Genomic DNA, 22500 nt, shown 5'->3' on the forward strand with positions numbered 1-22500 from the left:
ATTTGCACCTGAGAAAACACAAATGATGATCGCTCTAGGCACCATGATGGTAATGCTGGTGCAGTAGTAGGATGAATGGGAGGATGTTGGCACCTGGAGAAGAAGTTGATATCCTTGGGGTGAAATTTGACTCCAAACTAACCATGAAGAACCATGTTGTAAATCTTGCAAACAAGGCAGCCAGGAAGCTTACAGCACTTCGCCGATCTCCCATCTGCTTGACAGTAGGGGTTGCAAGATCCTGTACAAGGCACAGCATCGCTCCGCACCTTCAGTATGCTCCACTTTCTTGGTTTGCCTGCCCCCCCTCTCATCTGGGCACTGCTTGACAGAGTAGAGAACAGAGCAAGATGCCTCATCTCTCGCCTGGACCCATCCTGGATAGATCTGTCATTTCAGCAGAGCCTTCAACATAGGAGGGATGTGGGTGGCCTTACTGTTATGTACAAGGCCAATATTGTCAAAATACCACACTTGGATCCACTTCGAGGACAGCGTGAAACAAGCTTTTATGCCACAAGACGGGCAGAAAGCAGCAACTTCACTCTGGCTGTACCCTTCTCCAAAACATCACTCCAATTGAGATCATACATACCCAGGATGACTAGAGTATGGAACACATTCGTACAGCATAATGATGTCAACGAGATAAAGTCAGTTGATCAAATGAAAATGCTGGCCCACAGATGGCTCCAACTTCATCCTGTTTCCTACTTGTATGTCTCATAACAATAAAAATGCTTTCAAATGAGCTGATGTAGGTAACAGCTCTTAGCTTGCCAATAAAGTTAGGAATCCTTAACCTGTAAATAGCTGTCAATAAAGCTAGGGATCCTTAACCTTGTCAAACCCTGTGTAATAAAAAAAAAAAAAGAAAGAAAGAGAAAAAGAGAGAAAAAGAGAAAGACAGAGAGAGAGAGAGACAAAGGGAGAGAGAGAGAGAGAGAGAGAGAGAGAGAGAGAGAGAGAGAGACAGACAGACAGACAGACAGACAGACAGACAGACAGAGACAGAGACAGACAGAGACAGACAGAGACAGACAGAGACAGAGACAGAGACAGAGACAGACAGAGACAGACAGAGACAGACAGAGACAGAGACAGAGAGGCAGAGAGAGAGAGACAGAGCGAGAGAGAGAGACAGAGAGAGAGAGAGAGAGAGACAGAGAGAGAGAGAGAGACAGAGAGAGAGAGAGAGAAGAGAGAGAGAGAGAGAGAGAGAGAAGAGAGAGAGAGAGAGAGAGAGAGAGAGAGAGAGAGAGAGAGAGAGAGAGAGAGAGAGAGAGAGAGAGAGAGAGAGAGGCAGAGAGAGAGAGAGGCAGAGAGAGACAGAGACAGAGAGAGAGAGACAGAGAGAGACAGAGAGACAGAGACAGAGACAGAGACAGAGACAGAGACAGAGAGAGAGACAGAGAGAGAGACAGAGAGAGACAGAGAGAGAGAGAGAGAGAGGAAGAGGGAAGAGGAAATAATCTGTAAAAGAATAGCTTCAAGCTACAGTGACAAATATTGGAAATACAAACGGTACCAAGTTTAGTGGCAGAAATCCATAAAGATGAAAACCTTATAATAGTAAATGCACATAATTCATCGTTTCATACTTAGCAGAGAAAAAAATGTCAAGCAATTTTTAGTGTTACACCCAACATACTACTATTCTGCAAGATGTGATGGTAGAGAAAAATTACCATTTGTGTACCATGCAGATTCTGGTGGTGTTACGGAAGGCATATACAAGGATGAGAATGTTCCACTATCACTCTTAATGGTCGTTCAAGAATTTGTTTTAGTGGTCATGGATGTTTCTCAAAACATCAATTCAATGTTATTTTGTTTTTCAGAGGTGTTTGGACTGAAATAATCAAATGAAACAGCATAATGCATACTTCTGAATAAGAAGAGTTTAATACAATTCCACAAACATCCATAATGCATACTTCTGAATAAGAAGAGTTTAATACAATTCCACAAACATCCACTGAGTCCCTAATGTAGAATGTGTATCATCCTCAGTGACAAATTAAAACCATGCAACTCAGTCTTATACTCTTATTACAGAGACTACATGATGATGAACTACCCCACATAAGACTCCTCAGAGGTTAAATTAGGGGGATCCCCAACTAGCTGAACATCATATGTGACACTGTAGTGAATAATACTGAATTCTGCCTAGGTCCCTAGACTGACTTTTGTCAGATGCTTGTGCCCAAGGTACATCTTCTCTTTGACTGTTCTCTTTTATACCAGAAACCAAAGTTGGATCAAACACTAGAGTAATAAAGACGAATGAATGTAACTTTAAAGTAAATGACACTACTCCCTTTAAAATGAGTATATAAAGGGATAAAGAAGCAGACTAAGCATTCTAATGATATTGGTTTCAGTGCAACAGCTAACAAATATGGAAACTGGTAGACAAATAATGGGTCAATGTAATATTCCCAGATAGTGAACATGTCAACACCTGGATGTTCTGACAATGCAAGAGAATTGAAAATGGCTTATTGTACTTCCCACTTATGTAGCACTGGAGTAAGCACTAATGGATTTTTTCTTTGGTTATACTGCAACTGAAACACAATTTGTTGCCCTGTTACTTCAAGATTCACTGCATCTGTTAATGATTCTCAGTTGCCACTAACAAACCGGGCTCACACCAGGCCTCCTAAATTGTAAAGAATTATACCTGCAAGAACGATCAAGAAAAATGGAAAAATAGAGATGTACGCATACCGAACATACTCTGGTAAAAGATACATGACATTTTTGTATGTGCATAAGGTGAAGACAAGACTAATCCTGCCTGTGAGGCAAAGTTTAAATGCTTTAGATATAGAACCAAACAAAAATTTACAAACTAAATTATCTCCAGTATGAAAGCTAAGAAGGGATTCAGGAATACTAGTCAGCCAGGCTTGACTTCTGGAGGTAGGAAGTGCTGTGCACTTCTATTAGGACAGCCTGAGAATGAGTAATGCTCAACTTGTCTTCCTTTATGTCACCCCAACCTTGGTAGGAAATTGCCCCCAACAACAACAACAAAAAAAAAGAACAAATGTTCATAGAGAACCCAAAATAATTTTAGACAGGAACAGAAAACGCTCCCATCAGAATAGCATAATTTTTTTTTTAAACACATCGGTCGTCTCCCACCGAGGCAGGGTGACCCAAAATGAAAAAATCCCCAAAAAGAAAATACTTTCATCATCATTCAACAATTTCACCTCACTCATACAATCACTGTCTTTGCAGAGGCATTCAGATATGACAGTTTAGAAGTCCCTCCAAACTACCAATATCCCAAACCCCTCCTTTAAAGTGCAGGCATTGAACTTCCCATTTCCAAGACTCAAGTCTGGCTAACTGGTTTCCTTGAATCCCTTCACAAAATATTACCCTGCTCACACTCCAACAGCTCATCAGGTCCCAAAAACCATTAGACTCCATTCACTTCTATCTAACACGCTCACACATGCTTGCTGGAAGTCCAAGCCCCTCACCCACAAAACCTCCTTTACCCGCTCCCTCCAACCTTTTCAAGGACGACCCTTACCCTGCCTTTCTTACCCTACAGATTTACACACTCTCCAAGTCATTCTACTTTGATCCATTCTCTCTAAATGACCAAACCACCTCAACAACCCCTCTTCAGCCCTCTGACTAATACTTTTAGTAACTCCGCACCTCCTAATTTCCACACTCCGAATTCTCTGCAAAATATTTACACCACACATTGCCCTCAGACAAGACATCTCCACTGCCTCCAGCTGCCTCCTTGCTGCATCATTTGCAACCCAAGCTTCACACCCATATAAGTGTTGATACCACCATACTTTCGTACATTCCCTTCTTTGCTTCAATGGATAATGTTTTTTTGTCTCTACAGACACCTCAACGCACCCCTCACCTTTTTTCCTTCATCAATTCTATGGTTAACCTCATCCTTCATAAACCCACCCGCCCACAAGTCAACTCCCAAATATCTGAAAACATTCACCTCTTCCATACTCCCTCTCTCCAATGTGACATCCATCACCTTACTCTTACCTATGTTCACTTTCAACTTTCTACCTTTACACGCCCTCCGAAACTTGTCCACTAACCTCTGCAATTTTTCTTTAGAATCTCCCATAAGCACAGTATCATCAGTAAAAAGTAACTGTATCAACTCCCATTTTGTACTTGATTCACCATAATTTAATCCCACCCTTCTCTCCAACAACCTAGCATTTACTTCTTTTACAACCCCATCTATAAATATATTAAACAACCATGGTGACATTACACATCCTTGTCTAAGACCTACTTTTACCGGGAAGTAATCTCCCTCTCTCCAACACATCCTAACCCAAGCCTCATTATCCTCATAAAAACCTTCCTTTAACTACTGTTCACATGTATGATTCAATGTAAACACGATCTACACATCAACTACCCACTAAAGCCTCCTTGCTCATCTGCAATCCTACTCTCTGTCTTACCGCTAATTCTTTCAATAATAACCTTACCATACACTTTACCTGGTATACTCGGTACACTTTTTTCTTTTTTCAACATGTCAGTTGTCACCCACCAAGGAAGGGTGACCCAAAAAGAAAGAAAATACCCAAAAAGAAAATACGCTAGTGTTGTCCTACCAAGCGAATGTCAAAAGGAAGCTTGTATTTGTTTTACATGATGGTAGGATTGCTGGTGTCTTTATTTCTGTCTCATAAACATGCAAGATTTCAGGTACGTCTTGGCACTTCTACTTACACTTAGGTCACACTACACATACATGTAAACGTTTATATATACACACACTCATCTAAGTTTTCTTTGATTTTATCTTAATAGTTCTTGTTCTTATTGTTTTTCCTTTCATATCCATGGGGAAGTGGAATAAGAATCTTTTCTCCGTAAGCCATGCGTGTTGTAAAAGTCAACTAAAATGCCAGGAAGAATGGGCTAGTAACCCCTTTTCCCATATAGCCTACTAAAAAGAAAAAAAATAAGGAAACTTATTCCCCTATAATTTTTACAATCTCATCTGTCCCCTTTTCCTTAATATAAAGGAACTATACATACTCTCTGCCAGTCCCTAGGTACCTTTCCTTATTTCATACATTAAACAAAAATACCAACCACTCCAACACTATACCCCCCCCCCCCCTCTGCTTTTAGCATTTCTGTCATGATCCCGTCAGTTCCAGCTGCTTTACCCCCTTTCATTCTACATAATGCCTCCCCCCACATCCTCCTCCTCTTCACTCCTAAAATATGTTATACCTCCCTGGCCAGTGCATGAAATTACCACCTCCCTTTCTTCATTGACATTTAAAAGTTCCTCAAAATATTCCTGCCATCTACTCAATACCTCCAGTTCCCCATCAACTAACTCACCTACTCTGTTTTTAACTGACAAATCCAGTCATTCCCTAGGCTTTCTGAACTTCTCACTCCAATTTTGTTTCTTATTTTCAGCAAAATTTCTTGACAGTGCCTCTCCCACTATCATCTGCTCTCCTTTTGCACTCTCTCACCACTCTCTTCCCCTTTCTTTTACTTTCCATATACTCTTCTCTTCTTATAATACTTCTGCTTTGTAAAAACCTCTCATAAGCTACCTTTTTCTTTTATCACACCATTTACTTCATAATTCCACCCTGCACCCACCCTCCTATAGCCACAAACTTCTACCCCACATTCTAATATTGCATTTTTAAAACTACCCCAACCCTCTTCAACCCCCCTAACTATTCATACTTGCACTAGTCCACCTTTCTGCCAACAGTTGCTTATATCTCATCCAAACTTCCTCCTCCCTTAGTTTATACACTTTCACCTCTCTCTTACTTGCTGTTGCCATTTTCCTTTTGTTCCATCTACCTCTTACTCTAACTGTAGCTATAACTAAATAATGATGTGATATATCCATTGCCCCTCTATAAACATGTACATCCTACAGCCTACCCATCAACCTTTTATCCACCAATACATAATCTAACAAACTACTTTCATTAGGTCCTATATCATACCTTGTATACTTAGTTATCCTCTTTTTCATAAAGTATGTATTACTTATTACCAAACCTCTTTCTACACATAGCTCAATTAAAGGCTCCCCATCTTCATTTACCCCTGGCACCCCAAATTTACCTACTACTCCCTCCACAATATTTTTACCCACTTTAGCACTGAGATCCCCAACCACAAGTACTCTCCTATACACTTCTTTCTCCCGGTGCATAAACGCTTACTATAACCCACTTTTCACATCCAACCCTTATTTTACACCACATAATCCTTGAATTTATACATTTATATTCCCTCTTTTCCTGCCATAACTTATCCTTCAACATTATTGCTACTACTCCTTTAGCTCTAACTCTACTTGAAACCCCTGACCTAATCCCATTTATTTCTCCCCACTGAAACTCTCCTACCCCCTTCAGCCTTGTTTCACTTAAAGCCAGGACATCCAACTTCTTCTCATTCATAACATCCACAATCATCTCTTTCTTATCATTCGCACAGCATCCACACACATTCAAACATCCCAATCTGACTTTTTTTTTTCTTTTTAGTAAGCTATACAGGAAAAGGGGTTACTAGCCCATTGTTCCCGGCATTTTAGTCGACTTTTACAGCATGCGTGGCTTACAGATGAAAGATTCTTATTCCACTTCCCCATGGATATGAAAGGAAAAGCAATAAGAACAAGAACTATTAAGACAAAATCAAAGAAAACTCAGATGAGTGTGTATACATACATGTGTACATGCATGTGTAGTGTGACCTAAGTGTAAGTAGTAGTAGCAAGACATACCTGAAATCTTGCATGTTTACGAGACAGAAAAGAGAGACCAGCATTCCTACCATCATGTAAAACAGACTTCCTTTTTACACTCACTTGGTGGGATGGTAGTACCTCCCCAAATGGTTGCTGTCTACCATTACTTAAAATTAGACAAACAAAAGGGCAAAACAAAATGTATACCTTAATTACAAAAATATTAGTTCTTTAGTCACAAAAAAAATCAATTCTAATTACTGCAATTAATCTTCACAAAGAAAAAATTGTGATTAGTCAATGAATTCAGCATACATGCACAATTCCCTGTGATCTTACAAAGTGAGCCCAGAGGCATGATGTGATAGTGACCTGGTCGTGAAGTGATTGAGCAAGACGAGAAGCCACATTCCGCACCATGCAATCTGAAGCAGGATTAGGAATGTGGTGGAGAGCTTCTTGTAGCACCAGAGCTTGTGTATGAGTGGAGGCTGTTAAGCTACTGGCACCTGGAGAAAGAAAAAATACAAATACAGCAATATAAAATTTCTTGTAAACAGTAAATGTAGCTTATGAAGTGCATAGCTACTCACCAGTACAAAAATATGTAGTACATTTATTTTGGAAGAACCCTGTGGTGGATTACTATTCTAAAACTATCATCTGTTAGTTTTATATGTCTGAAATTAAACAGAATATAGAATAAAATTTACCATGATGATTATCCATTATTTTAACTAGCAAATGTAGCTTGTCTGCAGCATACATCAATCTTCCAGTAACAAAATTGTGGAGAAATATTGCAATTAGTGTACATTATAATAAAAGTTAATTAGGTTTCAGTTACCTCCATGGCCAAAAAATTCATCATAGCTCCAATACCCATCTTCAAGCCTAACACCTCGAGAGAGAAACAACAGAAATTAGCCTTCAATAAAAATGCTTCTTCACCTCTTCTCTCTTCAATTATGCAAATGGGCGAGTACGCATCAAGAAGTTTTTATGCTGTAGAAGTTCAGTAATGATTTTATAAGTGAAGGAGTATCAGGGGTAAGATCTGAAGGTATGTGGGATGGCTAAGGCAGGGTTCAAGATGTGAGAAATGTCAATTCCACAGATTTCCCTAAAAATGTCAATGCAGCCTAGGGCATGCTTTTAAAATGTGCATCACAGTCAGTGAAAATCTACATGCTACACAGAAGAGCAGAATTTTCAAGTAGGTATCAACGCATCAGTTGAATACCTTATGCCCAATCAAGAGAAAATAGTCTTCATTATATTCCTGTTCATCAGTAATGCTCATCAAGTCCCTCTCATTAACCCTTTTGCTATCTTATTCATATGCCTACGTTACTGATCCTGTGAGCAATAAATTTTTACATAGATGCAAGAGAATGGTTAAGTGCAGCGAGTGAACAGTATAAACAAAAATCCTGCCCCATGTAGTCCACGATGAGAAAAGCAAACCTCTGACCTTGTGTTTGGTTTAAAACAGTGACTTTTAGGTGTCTTCTAGGGTGTTTTATATGGTTTTACTGGCTGTTTCTGAAACCATAACCAATCATTCTCATAGTTTATCAGAGAAACATGGTAAAATTTAATTTTGAGCTCAAAAAAAGGGGGCAAGTGTTATATAGGAGAGACTAGGGGATGAGATTAATGAACAGAGGACAGGTTCCTTTGGTGGCTGGACTACCTACAGTGCTTATTTTGGACTTTGGATTTAAACTGAAATTTGTGTGTAAAATTTACCACATTACCAACTCATGTGGACTTTATAAAGTTGTTCTGATAGTTGAATGGGTGGTTTCTTGCACCCGATCAACAGAACAAAAGCATACTAGCAAAATATGTAGGAATTTGGTCCAATTAAGCAATGTAATTGGCTTAAAATAAGACAAATTGAACATTGCCAAAACATCAATTACACCCAGACCACCAACTTTGTGCCTGCATAATTCCATAGGTTTTCCTATAAAATTTCAATTTTTGGTGCCATTGCCTTCATAAAAAGATTCTCTACCATTACAAGAAAGAATTTTTGTTTTTAAATCACACCTGCCAATACTTTTGACCTCAGCAAACTATTTGGGTGTCCTATAATGTCCTCTTGCCTTGAAAAAAAAAATCCAAGACCAGGTGGGGCCAAGCAGTGCATCATGGTTAACACTGCCTAACTAGTATAAGTAAACAATGAAACCAGGATCTATTGTTTAACCAACAACTTCCTTACCAGCAAACAGGGTGTGGAATATTCATAAATACATCTTATTCATTCCACATTTATTAAGATTTCATGATACTAACAGTGGAATTCAGCTAAAAAGCATACTGTATAGATTTAACCTAAATTAACTCAAGATGGTCAAACAATGCAACTTATTGCCATGTTTCAAAACAACTAATATAAGATGTCCTTGTAAATACACATTTTTCCAGTGATCTTGAAGGCACACAGGTGTTAACATAAGAACATAAGAAAGGAGGAACACTGCAGCAGGCCTGTTGGCCCATACTAGGCAGGTCCTTTACAATTCATCCCACTAACAAGCATTTGACCAACCCAATTTTCAATGCTACCCAAGAAATAAGCTCTGATGTGCAAGTCCCACTCAAATCCAACCCCTCTCACTCATGTACTTATCCAACCTAAATTTGAAATTACCCAAAGTCCTAGCCTCAATAACCCAACTAGGTAGACTGTTCCACTCATCAACTACCCTATTTCCAAACCAATACTTTCCTATGTCCTTTCTAAATCTAAACTTATCTAATTTAAATCCATTACTGCGGGTTCTCTCTTGGAGAGATATCCTCAAGACTTTATTAATATCCCCTTTATTAATACCTATCTTCCACTTATACACTTCGATCAGGTCTCCCCTCATTCTTCGTCTAACAAGTGAATGTAACTTAAGAGTCTTCAATCTTTCTTCATAAGGAAGATTTCTAATGCTATGTATTAATTTAGTCATCCTACGCTGAATGTTTTCTAACGAATTTATGTCCATTCTGTAATATGGAGACCAGAATTGAGCTGCATAATCTAGGTGAGGCCTTACTAATGATGTATAAAGCTGCAGTATGACCTCTGGACTTCTGTTGCTTACACTTCTTGATATAAATCCCAGTAATCTATTTGCCTTATTACGTACGCTTAGGCATTGCTGTCTTGGTTTAAGGTTGCTGCTTACCATAACCCCCAAGTCCTTTTCGCAATCTGTATGGCTAAGTTCTACATTATTTAACTTGTAAGTGCTAGGGTTATGGACACTCCCGAGCTTCAGAACCTTGCATTTATCTACATTGAACTGCATCTGCCACTTTTCTGACCAAGAATAGAGTTTGTCTAAATCCTCCTGAAGTTCCCTAACATCTACGTTTGAATCAATTATCCTACCTATCTTCGTGTCATCGGCGAATTTGCTCATATCACTAGTAATTCCTTCATCAAGATCATTGATATATATTATAAACAACAACGGGCCCAAGACTGATCCCTGTGGAACGCCACTTGTTACTGATCCCCACTCGGATTTAACCCCATTTATAGACACTCTTTGCTTCCTGTCTGTGAGCCATGATTCGATCCAAGAGAGCACCCTTCCCCCAATGCCATAAGCTGCTACTTTCTTCAACAGTCTTTGGTGCGGAACTCTACCAAATGCCTTACTAAAATCTAAGTAAATAATATCAAATTCTTTATCGTGGTCAACAGCCTCAGAAGCTTTACTGAAGAAAGTTAATAAATTAGTTAGACAAGACCGGCCTCTTGTGAATCCATGCTGAGTATCATTAATCAAGCTATGCTTATCGAGATGGCTTCTTATAATCTCAGCTATAATTGACTCTAGTAATTTGCCTACAATTGAGGTCAGGCTTATTGGGCGGTAATTTGACGGTAACGACTTGTCCCCTGTTTTGAAAATAGGAATTACATTAGCCATCTTCCACATATCAGACACTACACCTGTTTGAAGAGATAAATTAAAAATATTAGTTAATGGTTCACAGACTTCCATTTTGCATTCCTTTAGAACCCTTGAAAAAACCTCATCAGGACCCAGTGACTTATTTTGCTTCAGTCGGTCTATCTGCTTCACAACCATTTCACTAGTGACTGTGATGTTACATAATTTATCTTCTTCTGATCCACTATAAAAATTAATTACCGGAATATTATTAGTGTCTTCCTGTGTAAAAACCGAGAGAAAATAATTATTTACAATCGAACACATTTCATTCTCTTTGTCAGTAAGATGCCCATGTTATAGAAACAAATTACATTATGCTTATATAACCCAGGATATTCCTTTGAACCTGAATAATTAACCTTGGAAAATCCAAACAATGTGACTTATATCCATGTTTTAAGCAGTATTACACCTTTAAACAATTATAACAACTATCTGATGTATGGTAGAGTTATTATTGAAAGAATTAAGAGTAAGACAGATGAAAAAGGAGACTTTAGGAAAGGTAGGGGGTGTGTACACCAAGTGAAACATATAGGTGGTAGGTAAGAGACATAGGCAACTTTATTCCGAAACGTTTCGCCTACACAGGAGGCTTCTTCAGTCAAGTACAGAAAGTAGGCAGGAGCAGTAGACGATGTAATCAGTCCATCACCCTTGAAGTCGTAGATTCGAGGTTGTCAGTCCCTCAGCCTGGAGAAGTTCTGTTCCAAAGTCTGGAACTAACTGAAGATCAAGCGATAGTGTTGAGACTTAAATACTGTCGGAAGGAGAGGTGCAGAGTAGTAGTAGTGAGAATGTAGCCACTGAGAGGTCACTTCCCTCTCAGATCAAACAATTCTCACTTGAGAAAGTTGTCCAAGGTGTTTTCTCTTCTGTACCAAGATGCCATTGTGTTGCAGTGTCTGACAGAGCGAATACCAAAATGGTATAAAACACCGACAGGTTGGTAGGTAAGACACAAAGGCAATATTTAGGCAACTTTATTCCAAAACGTTTCGCCCACACAGTAGGCTTCTTCAGTTGAGTACAGAAAGTAGGCAGGAGCAGTAGAGACGGTGAAGAGTAGCAGTGAGAATGTAGCCACTGAGAGGTCACTTCCCTCTCAGATCAAACAATTCTCACTTGAGAAAGTTATCCAAGGTGTTGTCTCCTCTGCACCTCTCCTTCCAGCAGTATTTAAGTCTCAGCATTGTCGCTTGATCTTCAGTTAGTTCCAGACTTTGGAACAGAACTTCTCCAGGCTGAGGGACTGACAACCTCGAATCTACGACTTCAAGGGTGATGGACTGATTACATCGTCTCTCTACTGCTCCTGCCTACTTTCTGTACTCGACTGAAGAAGCCTACTATGTAGGCGAAACATTTCGGAATAAAGTTGCCTAAATGTTGCCTTTGTGTCTTACCTACCAACCTGTTGGTATTTTATACCATTTTGATATTCAACTTATAGGTGAACAGTATTTAGATAAGGGTAGAGAGATTTTTGTGGCATTTATGGATTTGGAAAAGGCATATGACAGGGTGGATAGGGGCCAATGTGGCAGATGTTGCAAATGTATGGAATAGGAGGTAGGTTATTCAAGTAGTGAAGAGTTTTTACAAGGATAGTGAAGCTTAGGTTCGAGTATGTAGGAGAGAGGGAGATTATTTCCCAGTAAAAGCAGGCTTTGGACAAGGATGTGCATTCTCACTATGGTTGTTCAATATATTTATAGATGGGGATATAAGAAAAGTGAATGCTCGGGTGTTGGCAAGAGGTGTTGGGTTAAAAGATAAAGAATCTAACACCAAGTGGGAGCTGTCTCAGTTGCTCTTTGATGATGACACTGCTTTTGGGAGATTCTGAAGAGTAGTTGCAGAGGTTGGTGGATGAGTTTGGTAAGGTATCTAAAAGAAGACAATTGAAAGTGAATATAGGAAAGAGTAAGATGATGAGGATAACAAAAAAATTATGCAATGAAAGATTGGATATCAGATTGGAGGGAGAGTATGGAGGAGGTGAATGTTTTCAGATATTTAGGAGTGGACGTTTCAGCAGATGGGTCTATTGAAAGATGAGGTGAATCATAGAATTGATGAGGGGAAAATAGTGAGTGGTGCACTTAGGAGACAAAGAACTTTGTCCACAGAAGCAAAGAGTGGAATTTATGAGAGTATAATTATACCAATGCTCTTACATGGGTGTCAAGCATGGGTGGTGAATGTTGCTACAAGGAGAAGGCTGGAGGCAGTGGAGATGTCATGTCTGAGGGCAATGTGTGGTGTGAATATAATGCAGAGAATTCGTAGTTTGGAAATTAGGAGGAGGTGCGGGATAACCAAAACTATTATCCAGAGGGCTGAGGAGGGGTTGAGGTGGTTCGGACATGTAGAGAGAATGAAACAAAACAAAGACTTCGAGAGTATTAATCTGTAGTAGAAGGAAGGCGGGGTAGGGGTCGGCCTAGGTAAGGACAGAAGAGGCAGAAACTTGGGAGGCAGCAGAAGAGGGAGAGACTTGGGAGGGGACAGGGGACAGAGGCACAGAATGAGGAGGGGGGTGAACCTCCACACTTGTAATAGAGCCAGTGAGAGGAGAAGAACCAGGTATAGAGACTGGAAACATAAAATGTGGGGGCAGAAAAAGGGAAGGAGGGGGCAAGGAAGATCTGAGCAAAGGGGATTTTTTGGACTTCTGAGAAGTAGAAGGGCGATTGGTAGGTGTCGTACGAGATCTTGTCGATACCGGGGCTTGTGAGTGAGAACTCGAAGATGTCAGAACAGACTGAGGTGATGAAGTAGGGACGTCTGAGCCCAGGACAGCAAAAGAATTAGATACAGGAGTGACTATGGGAGGGGTAACAACAGAGGAGGCTGCAGAAGATGGGACCCCAGAAGTGGGAGGGACGTTTTGAAACATTAGAATAAGAAACACGGTGTAGTCTCCCTTGGAGGCGGAGATGAGAAACTGTATAGCATAATGGAGACCTTCTGCTTCTTTGAGGCAACGGATTTCACGCTCATGTAAGTAGACCTGGCAACGGCGAGAGTACAAAGGGTGAACCTCATGACAATTAAGGCAAGAGGGAGGTTGACTGCAAGACCTATTAGAATGGTCGTCGGCACCACAGACTGGGCATTCAGCTATAGATCTGCAATATTTCACTGGGTGACCAAAACGCCAGCAATTTCTACACTGTTGCAGTGTAGGGATCACCTTTCAAACTTGTAACCGATGTCCTGCGACATAAACAAAAGGACAGGAGTTCACGGCTGTCGAAAGTTAGTCGAGCCACATTGCAAGGGTATCGTCTCCGCCCGCGGGCAGGAAGGACATAAGTGTCTACTTTGAGGATTGGGAGATCCTGGAGTTCCAGCTGTTCAAGAATGTCACATTGCCACATGTCTGGAAATTCTGTTGGACTACAGTATGGGGCAGAATGATAGGACCACTACAAGAATTGAGAGAATGATGTTTTTCAATAGTGATAGGAATAATATCGATATGTGAAAGGAGAGAAAGATCATGAGCTTGGGTAGCATTCTGGACAGTGACAATGCGCGTACCGCTCTTGAGAGTATGAAATGAAATATCTCTACCAACATGGCGTAGGAGCACTTTGCCAATACTATGGTCGGAAAGATAGGCAACAGAAGAAGTCGGTCTTAAAGTAAAGAATTTAGTCCATTGTGTGGTCCGAAACTGAGCGTGGAGAGGGAGTGCATGACGTGTCGGTCTTTTCCCGAGTAGAATGGGAAGGTAACGAAGTAACATCATCAGGAGATTGTCGTTGGCGTTTAGAAGTGGGACCAGAGTTGGTCCGACGTGGGACGGGCTGGCGATTCGAAAATTGCAGCACCGTAGAGGGAGAGGCCAGAAGCACAGTCAAAGGAGGGCGGAGGTCAGATAAATCGGAGGAGTCAGTCGAGACCCCGGTGCCTGAAGCTGGTGATGAAACCGCACCAGCAAGAGGTACAGGGGCAATATAAACACAAATGCAGTATAATGTGATCCTTTATTGACTACGTTTCGCCCACACAGTGGGCTTTTTCAAGTCACAAACAGAACTACCTGGGGTGGAAGGAACGCGAGTATTTATAGTCCAGCTGAGGTCAGGTGAAGAATGCTGCATCTGATGATGTACCGAGTGGGGTTATAGAGTCTAAAAACTTGGGTAGCTTGGAAAGGAGATTGGATAAGTTGTGAGCAGACCTTCTACAGTGTTCTTATGTGGGATAGCGATGAAGAAGTTTCTTGGCAAGTGGTTCAGCTATGTTATAGAAGCCACTATTCTGGTTGAAGTTGTCGGATATAGAAATGAGTGATGATTCCAGGATTCTTCGGTATTGAGTGTTGTCTTCTGTGGCGATAAGTCTTGAGTTTCTGTAGTTTATCAAGTGGTTGTGTGAATTACGGTGTTGTACGCAGGCATTCCTTGTGTCGTCAGACCTGCTTGCGACACAAGGAATGCCTGCGTACAACACCGTAATTCACACAACCACTTGATAAACTACAGAAACTCAAGACTTATCGCCACAGAAGACAACACTCAATACCGAAGAATCCTGGAATCATCACTCATTTCTATATCCGACAACTTCAACCAGAATAGTGGCTTCTATAACATAGCTGAACCACTTGCCAAGAAACTTCTTCATCGCTATCCCACATAAGAACACTGTAGAAGGTCTGCTCACAACTTATCAAATCTCCTTTCCAAGCTACCCAAGTTTTTAGACTCTATAACCCCACTCGGTACATCATCAGATGCAGCATTCTTCACCTGACCTCAGCTGGACTATAAATACTCGCGTTCCTTCCACCCCAGGTAGTTCTGTTTGTGACTTGAAAAAGCCCACTGTGTGGGCGAAACGTAGTCAATAAAGGATCACATTATACTGCATTTGTGTTTATATTGCCATTGTGTCGGTATTTTATACCATTTATTTCCAAGAGGTACAGGGGCATCAGGAGTGTCCAAAGAGTGGTCAAAAAACGAGGCAGGGTCAGAACGAGGTGCGGTATCAGTAAGGGGCCCAGGGGAAGCAGGTTCATGGACTAGGGCTTCCATGGTTACTTCTTTCTTTTTGTTTTTAAGAAAAAAAAATAAAGAAAATAAAAACAAAAAAAAAAGAAAAAGGGGGAACAGGGCAGAATAGTTCCTAGTAGGAATGAAAGGGCCGGAAATCACCCTCCACGGCCAAGAGGACCTCAACACCACAAGTAGTGCAGATGCGGCATGGAACCTATGCCATACCCTACCCTTCATGCCAGTAAACCAGCAATCCAGGATAGCAACCTCACATCTGCCAAGCTACCTCGGTGGACAAGAGAGAGGGCGGCCGGATATCCGCCACAAAGCATACCTCCTTTGGCCAGCACCCCCGGAATCTGAAAGGCGGCATCCAGAGATACACCCGTCGCCCGAAAGATACCTAAAGCCACCCCCCGGAAGACTGGAGAGGGAATGGGATATCCCCAGGCGATCCAGATTCCACGGCAAACTACACCACCGCCAAGAACCTCAATGGAATGGGATTGACCCCGGTACCCTTCCCCCTACCTAGGAACCAGTAGGCCTGTGGGAAGAATTCCAAAGGCCAAAAAGAGGAAGGGAATAAGGGAGGGACAGGGGGGAGGAGGAGGAAAGGAAAAAAGGAGGATGGGGAGGATGGGATAGGGAAGGGGGGATTGGGCGGTAATTAGGTTCAGTCTGAGGAAGGACACCAACAGGTCTAATTCCTCAGACGAAGAGCCTCTTCACCACACCAAGGAGCCCCCCTTGAAGAGGTACATAACAGTATATCTTCTATTTTTTTGGTGTGAATAAAAATTCTTTGTGTAAATAAAAAATTAAAATGGTATTCATGTGTAAAGCTTGGGAATGTAACTAATGAACAGAGGAAATGTTATTTTATTGCTAGGAATGCTTGCATTGTTTATTTTGAACCCTATTTTGAAATTGGAATATTTTAAAATTTGTGTGAAACTGGTCAAATTACCAATTTCTTATCACTTTACTGGGTAGCTGAAATAGTGGATATGGCAGTTTCTTGTGCTCAGTTGATAAAGTGGAAGGCATACTAGCAAAATAGCCAATAATTTGGTCGACTGGAACAATGTAATTGGCCTAAAATAGGACACAATGGGCAAAATCGCCAATGCGCAAATATTGCCATAGCAGAATTTCATCAATTTTCCATCAAATTTCATAATTTTTGTTTTATTACCCTTAGAAAAAAACTTCATCATTTCATAAAAACAATTTTTTTTTTTTTAAATCTTGAACCCTTTGGACAAGTTTCAGATCAAGGGTCTGGACCTTCAAAGGGTTAACAAAAAAAAATAAGATTTAAAAATTGTATTTTTTTTTTATTTTAAAAAGGAAATATAGCTTGTGCATTCACATCACTGTTCATGAAGAGTTATCAAATTTTCACCAACTTTAACACCATAAAATCTGATCACATTCCACTCATATTAGTCTTATCTGATTCATAAAAATGAAATATTTTAATCTGTAAGAAAAAAAACTGAATCTTGCTAAACACACACAAAATTTAATTTCAGGGTATGCCACTGTTAAGGGGTTAAGTAACCCTTTACTTGGCCAAGAAAGTCACTACTGTGAAAGCCTGATGTAAAGCAAACCTGTGTACAGCAGATCAGTTTCCACACCTGCCTTCAGTACTTGGGACCTTCATTTGTCATGAGCACCAACATATCTCCACTCACTTGGATTGATTCCAATAGCACATGAAACCAGAAATTAGTCTCCTGCAAACAAACCAACGACCGAAGCAGTGGCAGCACAAAACGAACACGGGCTCCCTAAACCTCTGACTAGTTACTGAGCCAACATAGACGAGATTTATGACCCGATACGAATCAAAATTACACTTCAATTATAAATCTGCTGTACGGTTTGTCTTGGCACGCATTTCATACATCATTTTCGAGACTTTCATCTTCATACCCACCCACACATCATTTGACTAAGCAATTAATGTCTAAAGCCTTTACAATATTGTACATAAAATTTTGCAGATCTTCTCTGGTAATGATTCAAAACGAGAAAGTAGAAAGTTTCAAGAGGAATTAATGATCTAATCACCTGCTACACGGAGCTGTACAAAGATAAGATGCGGCGTGGTGAGGGAGGCAGGGAGAGAGAAATTTCTGCAGACGATGCACCGCCACATCTGGGGGGTTGAACATTTCTTATAAATACAATCTAATCCTCGCTTCAATGTGCAAATTTATAATTAGCATTGAATTGATGATTACTGGAAGATCTAAAGACTGTAACTGATTAAATGAATGTAAATATTAGTGTCAAGAAAGATAAATGGCTCCGAACTACCTCCCTCACGCATTTTGTAAACGCTTTGAATCAAATGTCATGAGCACTGATTTGTGCAAATTTAGATGCCAATTGTATAGAAATAAAAAAAACAGACAGGAGAAACTTATATATTTCTGCCTGAAGTAGTAAAAGGGTCTCTGACTGAGACAGAAATGCAGAGTTCTCTTTCACCAGTGTTTCAAATTTCTGCCCAAGTCACTTCTCACTTTCAGGGTGGTTAATACAGTATTCACCCAAACTTGCTCGTTTTGCTCGGAATACTTAATTGAACAAGTTTATACAGCAATTAACACTGCACAACTGAATATTATAGCAAGGACTAATAATTATGATTGACAGCTGTGTAGGAAAAATACAGCAATGTACAGTTTGTGTCGAGAAAGACTAACAGTACTGATAAGCCTCCTGTTTCGTGTCAGTAACCAAGCAATTATGTTTTCTTGTTTAAACTTCTTCATACTTTTTTGTACAGTACATGTTTATTGTTAGCTCTACACTGTTTAATATTATAGGAAGATCTAACAGATATAATTCATTGTCATTCAGTAAACATGTAGAAAAATACAGAAGCTGTCTCCTTCCCTTAAGCAGATTTATCGACATTCAAACTGCTCCAGTTGGTGCAATTATGCTCTTCATTTTCCTTCTTCAACATGTGCTTAGCCCTTGAATGACACTGCAACAAAAGTATCAAAAACTGCAGGTGCACTCTCAAAAAATTTACTATTATGTACCTACCTCTACTATGCTCATCCTGCACTACACATTTATCTATCCTACTCTCATATATGGTATCTGCATCGGGATCAACACCTGTAAACCATAACGAATAACTGCAAACCATCTTAAACCAATTATCAATCATGCTGACAAGACCTATAAGTAAAACCATCTCATTAACAGGTCTCCATTTAACGGATTCCAGCAATTTCAGCCACAAAAAAAACCTCTCCCCATTAGTCCGTTAGAGGGTTCACTGTACTGAGTTTTCAGTTACATTTCCAACTAACTGGTGGACCTCTTATCCAATGCAAAAACCTATGAAGAATTATATTCATGACAAAGTGCTAAAACACATGGGTCATAAGGTGCCTGGAGAATGGGTGACAATCAGGTATGATTCAAAGGAAGGATAGCTTCAATTCCTTAAATGAAATCCACAATTTAGCATCAAGGCACCCACAGTGGTGGGTATAAAGTCTTAAACTTAATACAGTAGTCCCCCCCCCCCTTATCTGGTGGGGATACGTTCCAAGATCTACCGTGGATACCCAAAACTATAGATAGCAATGAACCCTATTTGTTTTTTTTTGTTTACATACATACCTATGATAAAGTTTAACTGATAAATTATGCATAATAAGTAGAGAATTATCACTTTTTCAGTGATGGGAAGCACTTCCCAGCATCTCTTAGGCTTTGAAGAACTGCCACCATCACCACATTTGTGCTTTGTGGCCATTATTAAGTAAATTTAAGGGTTATTTTCAGGCCATGGTAAACCACAGATAACCAAAACCGTGGAAACCGAGTCCATGCATAGAGGTTATACTGTATTATTAGCCCATAACTTTTTAGCCCTTTGACTGTTTCAATCGTATATATACGTCTTACAAGCCACCGTGTGCGACGTATATATACTCAAAAATTCTAGTGGCTTCAAATCAAGCAGGAGAAAGCTGGTAGGCCCACATGTGAAAGAATGGATCTCTGTGGTCAGTGTGCACCATATAAAAAAATCCTGCAGCACACAGTGCATAATGAGAAAAAAAAAAAACTGTGTTTTTGGATTAAAACGCTGACTTTGTGGTGTATTTTCGTATGGTATTTATGGTTGTATTCTCGTTTCCTTGGTTTCATTTGATAGAATGGAAAATATATAGAAATGGAGTTCAAAGTAGGGGAAATATTTGATTTTTGCCGATGTTCAAAAGTAAACAAATGATGTCATTGTCCAATAAATGTCCAAGTAGTCATTTTAATATGCAGTCATGAATGGGTTGACATTATTTATACAATTATTACAATATTGCAATAGTCTGCATAACAGTAAATCTTCTATTTTTTGTTTGAATAAAAATTAAAAATAGAAAGCAAGAGTAATATCAGAGGGGCTTGGAGACGTGACTGATGAACAAAGAAAATGTTATTTTAGAGCCAGGAATGTCTGCACTGTTCATTCTGGACCCTATTTTAAAATTGGCATATTTTTTATTTTGTGTGAAATTGGCCAAATTGCAAATTTCTGACCACTTTATTGGGTAGTTTAATTCGGTAAATGGGCAGTTTCTTGTACTCATTCGATAGAACAAATGGAGTTCTAAAGAAATAGCTATGAGTTTGGTCGACTGGAACAATGGAATTAGCCGAAAATAGGGCTCAAAGTTGGTGAAATCGCCAATTCGTAAATATTGCAGAGGTCACTAACTTCACGAGAGCGTAATTCCGTATGTTTTCCATCAAATTTCGTTCTTTTGGTGTCATTACCATCGGTTAAAGATTCTCTATCATTTCATAATTTTTTTTTTTTTTTTTTTTTCCAAAAAATTTTCGACACCAGGAGACATCTCAGGATTTGGGGTTGTGACAGTCAAAGGGTTAATACCCCTTTTCACTGAAATAAGCCACTGCTGTATCTATACTGTATTATCAAAATACTGACTATTCTTTCCCAAATTCTACTACACAGGATAGACCAAGAGTAAGAAGCATCTAATCAGCACAATCTTAATCATTACCTAGCTGGTTTCGTTACTGCTATGCCAGTACAGAATTTCTGTATGCACAGTAATATAGACCTATTTTTTCATTTACTAAACATGCATTAATTGAACAGACTCGAGTGGTATATTGGCTACAAACAAATTAGGGATACACTATTGGGAGAGCAAAACAATTATCAGTTTTGACAGTTACTGAAAAACTGATAAGTTAGCAGTAGCATTTCAGAGGGATTTGATTCTCAATCACATTTCATTACCACATTTGACATATTAGTAGTTCTCTCCTTTTTGCTGGAACAAATAGTTAATCATCACTATCCCAGCCATGTTATCTGAGTAACTTCTCATAGTTAGTTGCAACAGCCTATATGTTAAAAAAATCCTTATGATATAATGTATATTAATTTTAAAGGTCTACAAAGGATTTGTCATACGTTCCTGAGGACTTGATGGGGGCAAGAATTAAATCAATGCACTATGAATAACATGTTCAAGATGCCCAACAATTAAATTTTTAATATTAAAAGAGTTGCAAATATTTTTTTTTTCAGTAAAAGAATGGAAATAGTCTGATTTTGCCAAAGGCATCTGTAGCATGCTCACACTGTGTATGCTATATAATTATACACACAAATGGAAAACATTTTTCCAGACAGTAAGGAAGCACGATATCACTGGTCTGAGTGTGCGCAGACACTAAGCGCAATGCAACACGACAACATGCCCTAGTCATGCTGGAACCAAGAGGGATATCCAGTAAGTTGGACAAAATTCTTGGGAGTCTTGTTACCCAATAATGTTTCATGATAACTATCCCAGTGATGGATAGTCACAAAACTGTGAATCAGCTCACCAACACTAAAATATATCCTGTCAAAAGCAGACAGAACTCTGACGAATATATTCTTCATTTTCTCAATGCAACGAGTTTAAGCAGGTACGTAGTCTAAACTTGCAGCTGGAAGCCATAGATGAAGTTTTCGAATCTTGCCAGGAATGAATCCCCCCTCCACAATAAGTGGAAAACAATTCCAAGATGATGGACACTGAGGAAAGTCATGAAAGGCAAAAAATGAGAATCTGTGTATGTTACAGAGAAATCTACTGGATTAGATTAACCTACCTTGATGTACAGGGTATGAATGAAGCTGTGCAAAGAGTAAAATGACAGAAGCTAAGAAAATAGGTTAGAGATTCAGATTAAGTGAAGTAAACAGATAAGAACATAAGAAAGGAGGAACACTGCAGGAGGCCTGTTGGCCCATATTAGGCAGGTCCTTTACAATTCATACCACTAACAAAATATATGCCCAACCCAATTTTCAATGCTACCCAAGAAATAAGTTCTGATGTGCAAGTCCCACTCAAATCCAACCCCTCCCACTCATGTACTTATCCAACCTAAATTTGAAACTACCCGAAGTCCTAGCCTCAATAACCCAACTAGGTAGACTGTTCCACTCATCAACTACCCTATTTCTAAACCAATACTTTCCTATGTCCTTTCTAAATCTAAACTTATCTAATTTAAATCCATTACTGCAGGTTCTCTCTTGGAGAGATATCCTCAAGACCTTATTAATATCCCCTTTATTAATACCTATCTTCCACTTATACACTTCGATCAGGTCTCCCCTCATTCTTCGTCTAACAAGTGAATGTAACTTAAGAGTCTTCAA

The 22500-nt window shown here is 39.6% G+C and overlaps 1 protein-coding gene across 4 annotated transcripts in view; it reads right to left on the reverse strand.

The window, feature by feature from the left end:
• The window catches only part of faf (ubiquitin carboxyl-terminal hydrolase-like faf), a 264269-nt gene that overhangs the window by 170687 nt on the left and 71082 nt on the right, over window positions 1–22500 (reverse strand). For 3 of the 4 annotated variants that reach the window (XM_070093595.1, XM_070093594.1, XM_070093593.1), the window contains exon 26: window positions 7115–7284. In XM_070093595.1, the coding sequence (XP_069949696.1) occupies window positions 7115–7284 (170 nt within the window). The remainder of the gene's footprint in view (window positions 1–7114; window positions 7285–22500) is intronic. The other variant, XM_070093596.1, reaches the window with a different exon arrangement.

The sequence above is a fragment of the Cherax quadricarinatus genome, chromosome 43, assembly GCF_038502225.1.
Source record: "Cherax quadricarinatus isolate ZL_2023a chromosome 43, ASM3850222v1, whole genome shotgun sequence".
Lineage (NCBI taxonomy): Eukaryota > Metazoa > Arthropoda > Malacostraca > Decapoda > Parastacidae > Cherax > Cherax quadricarinatus.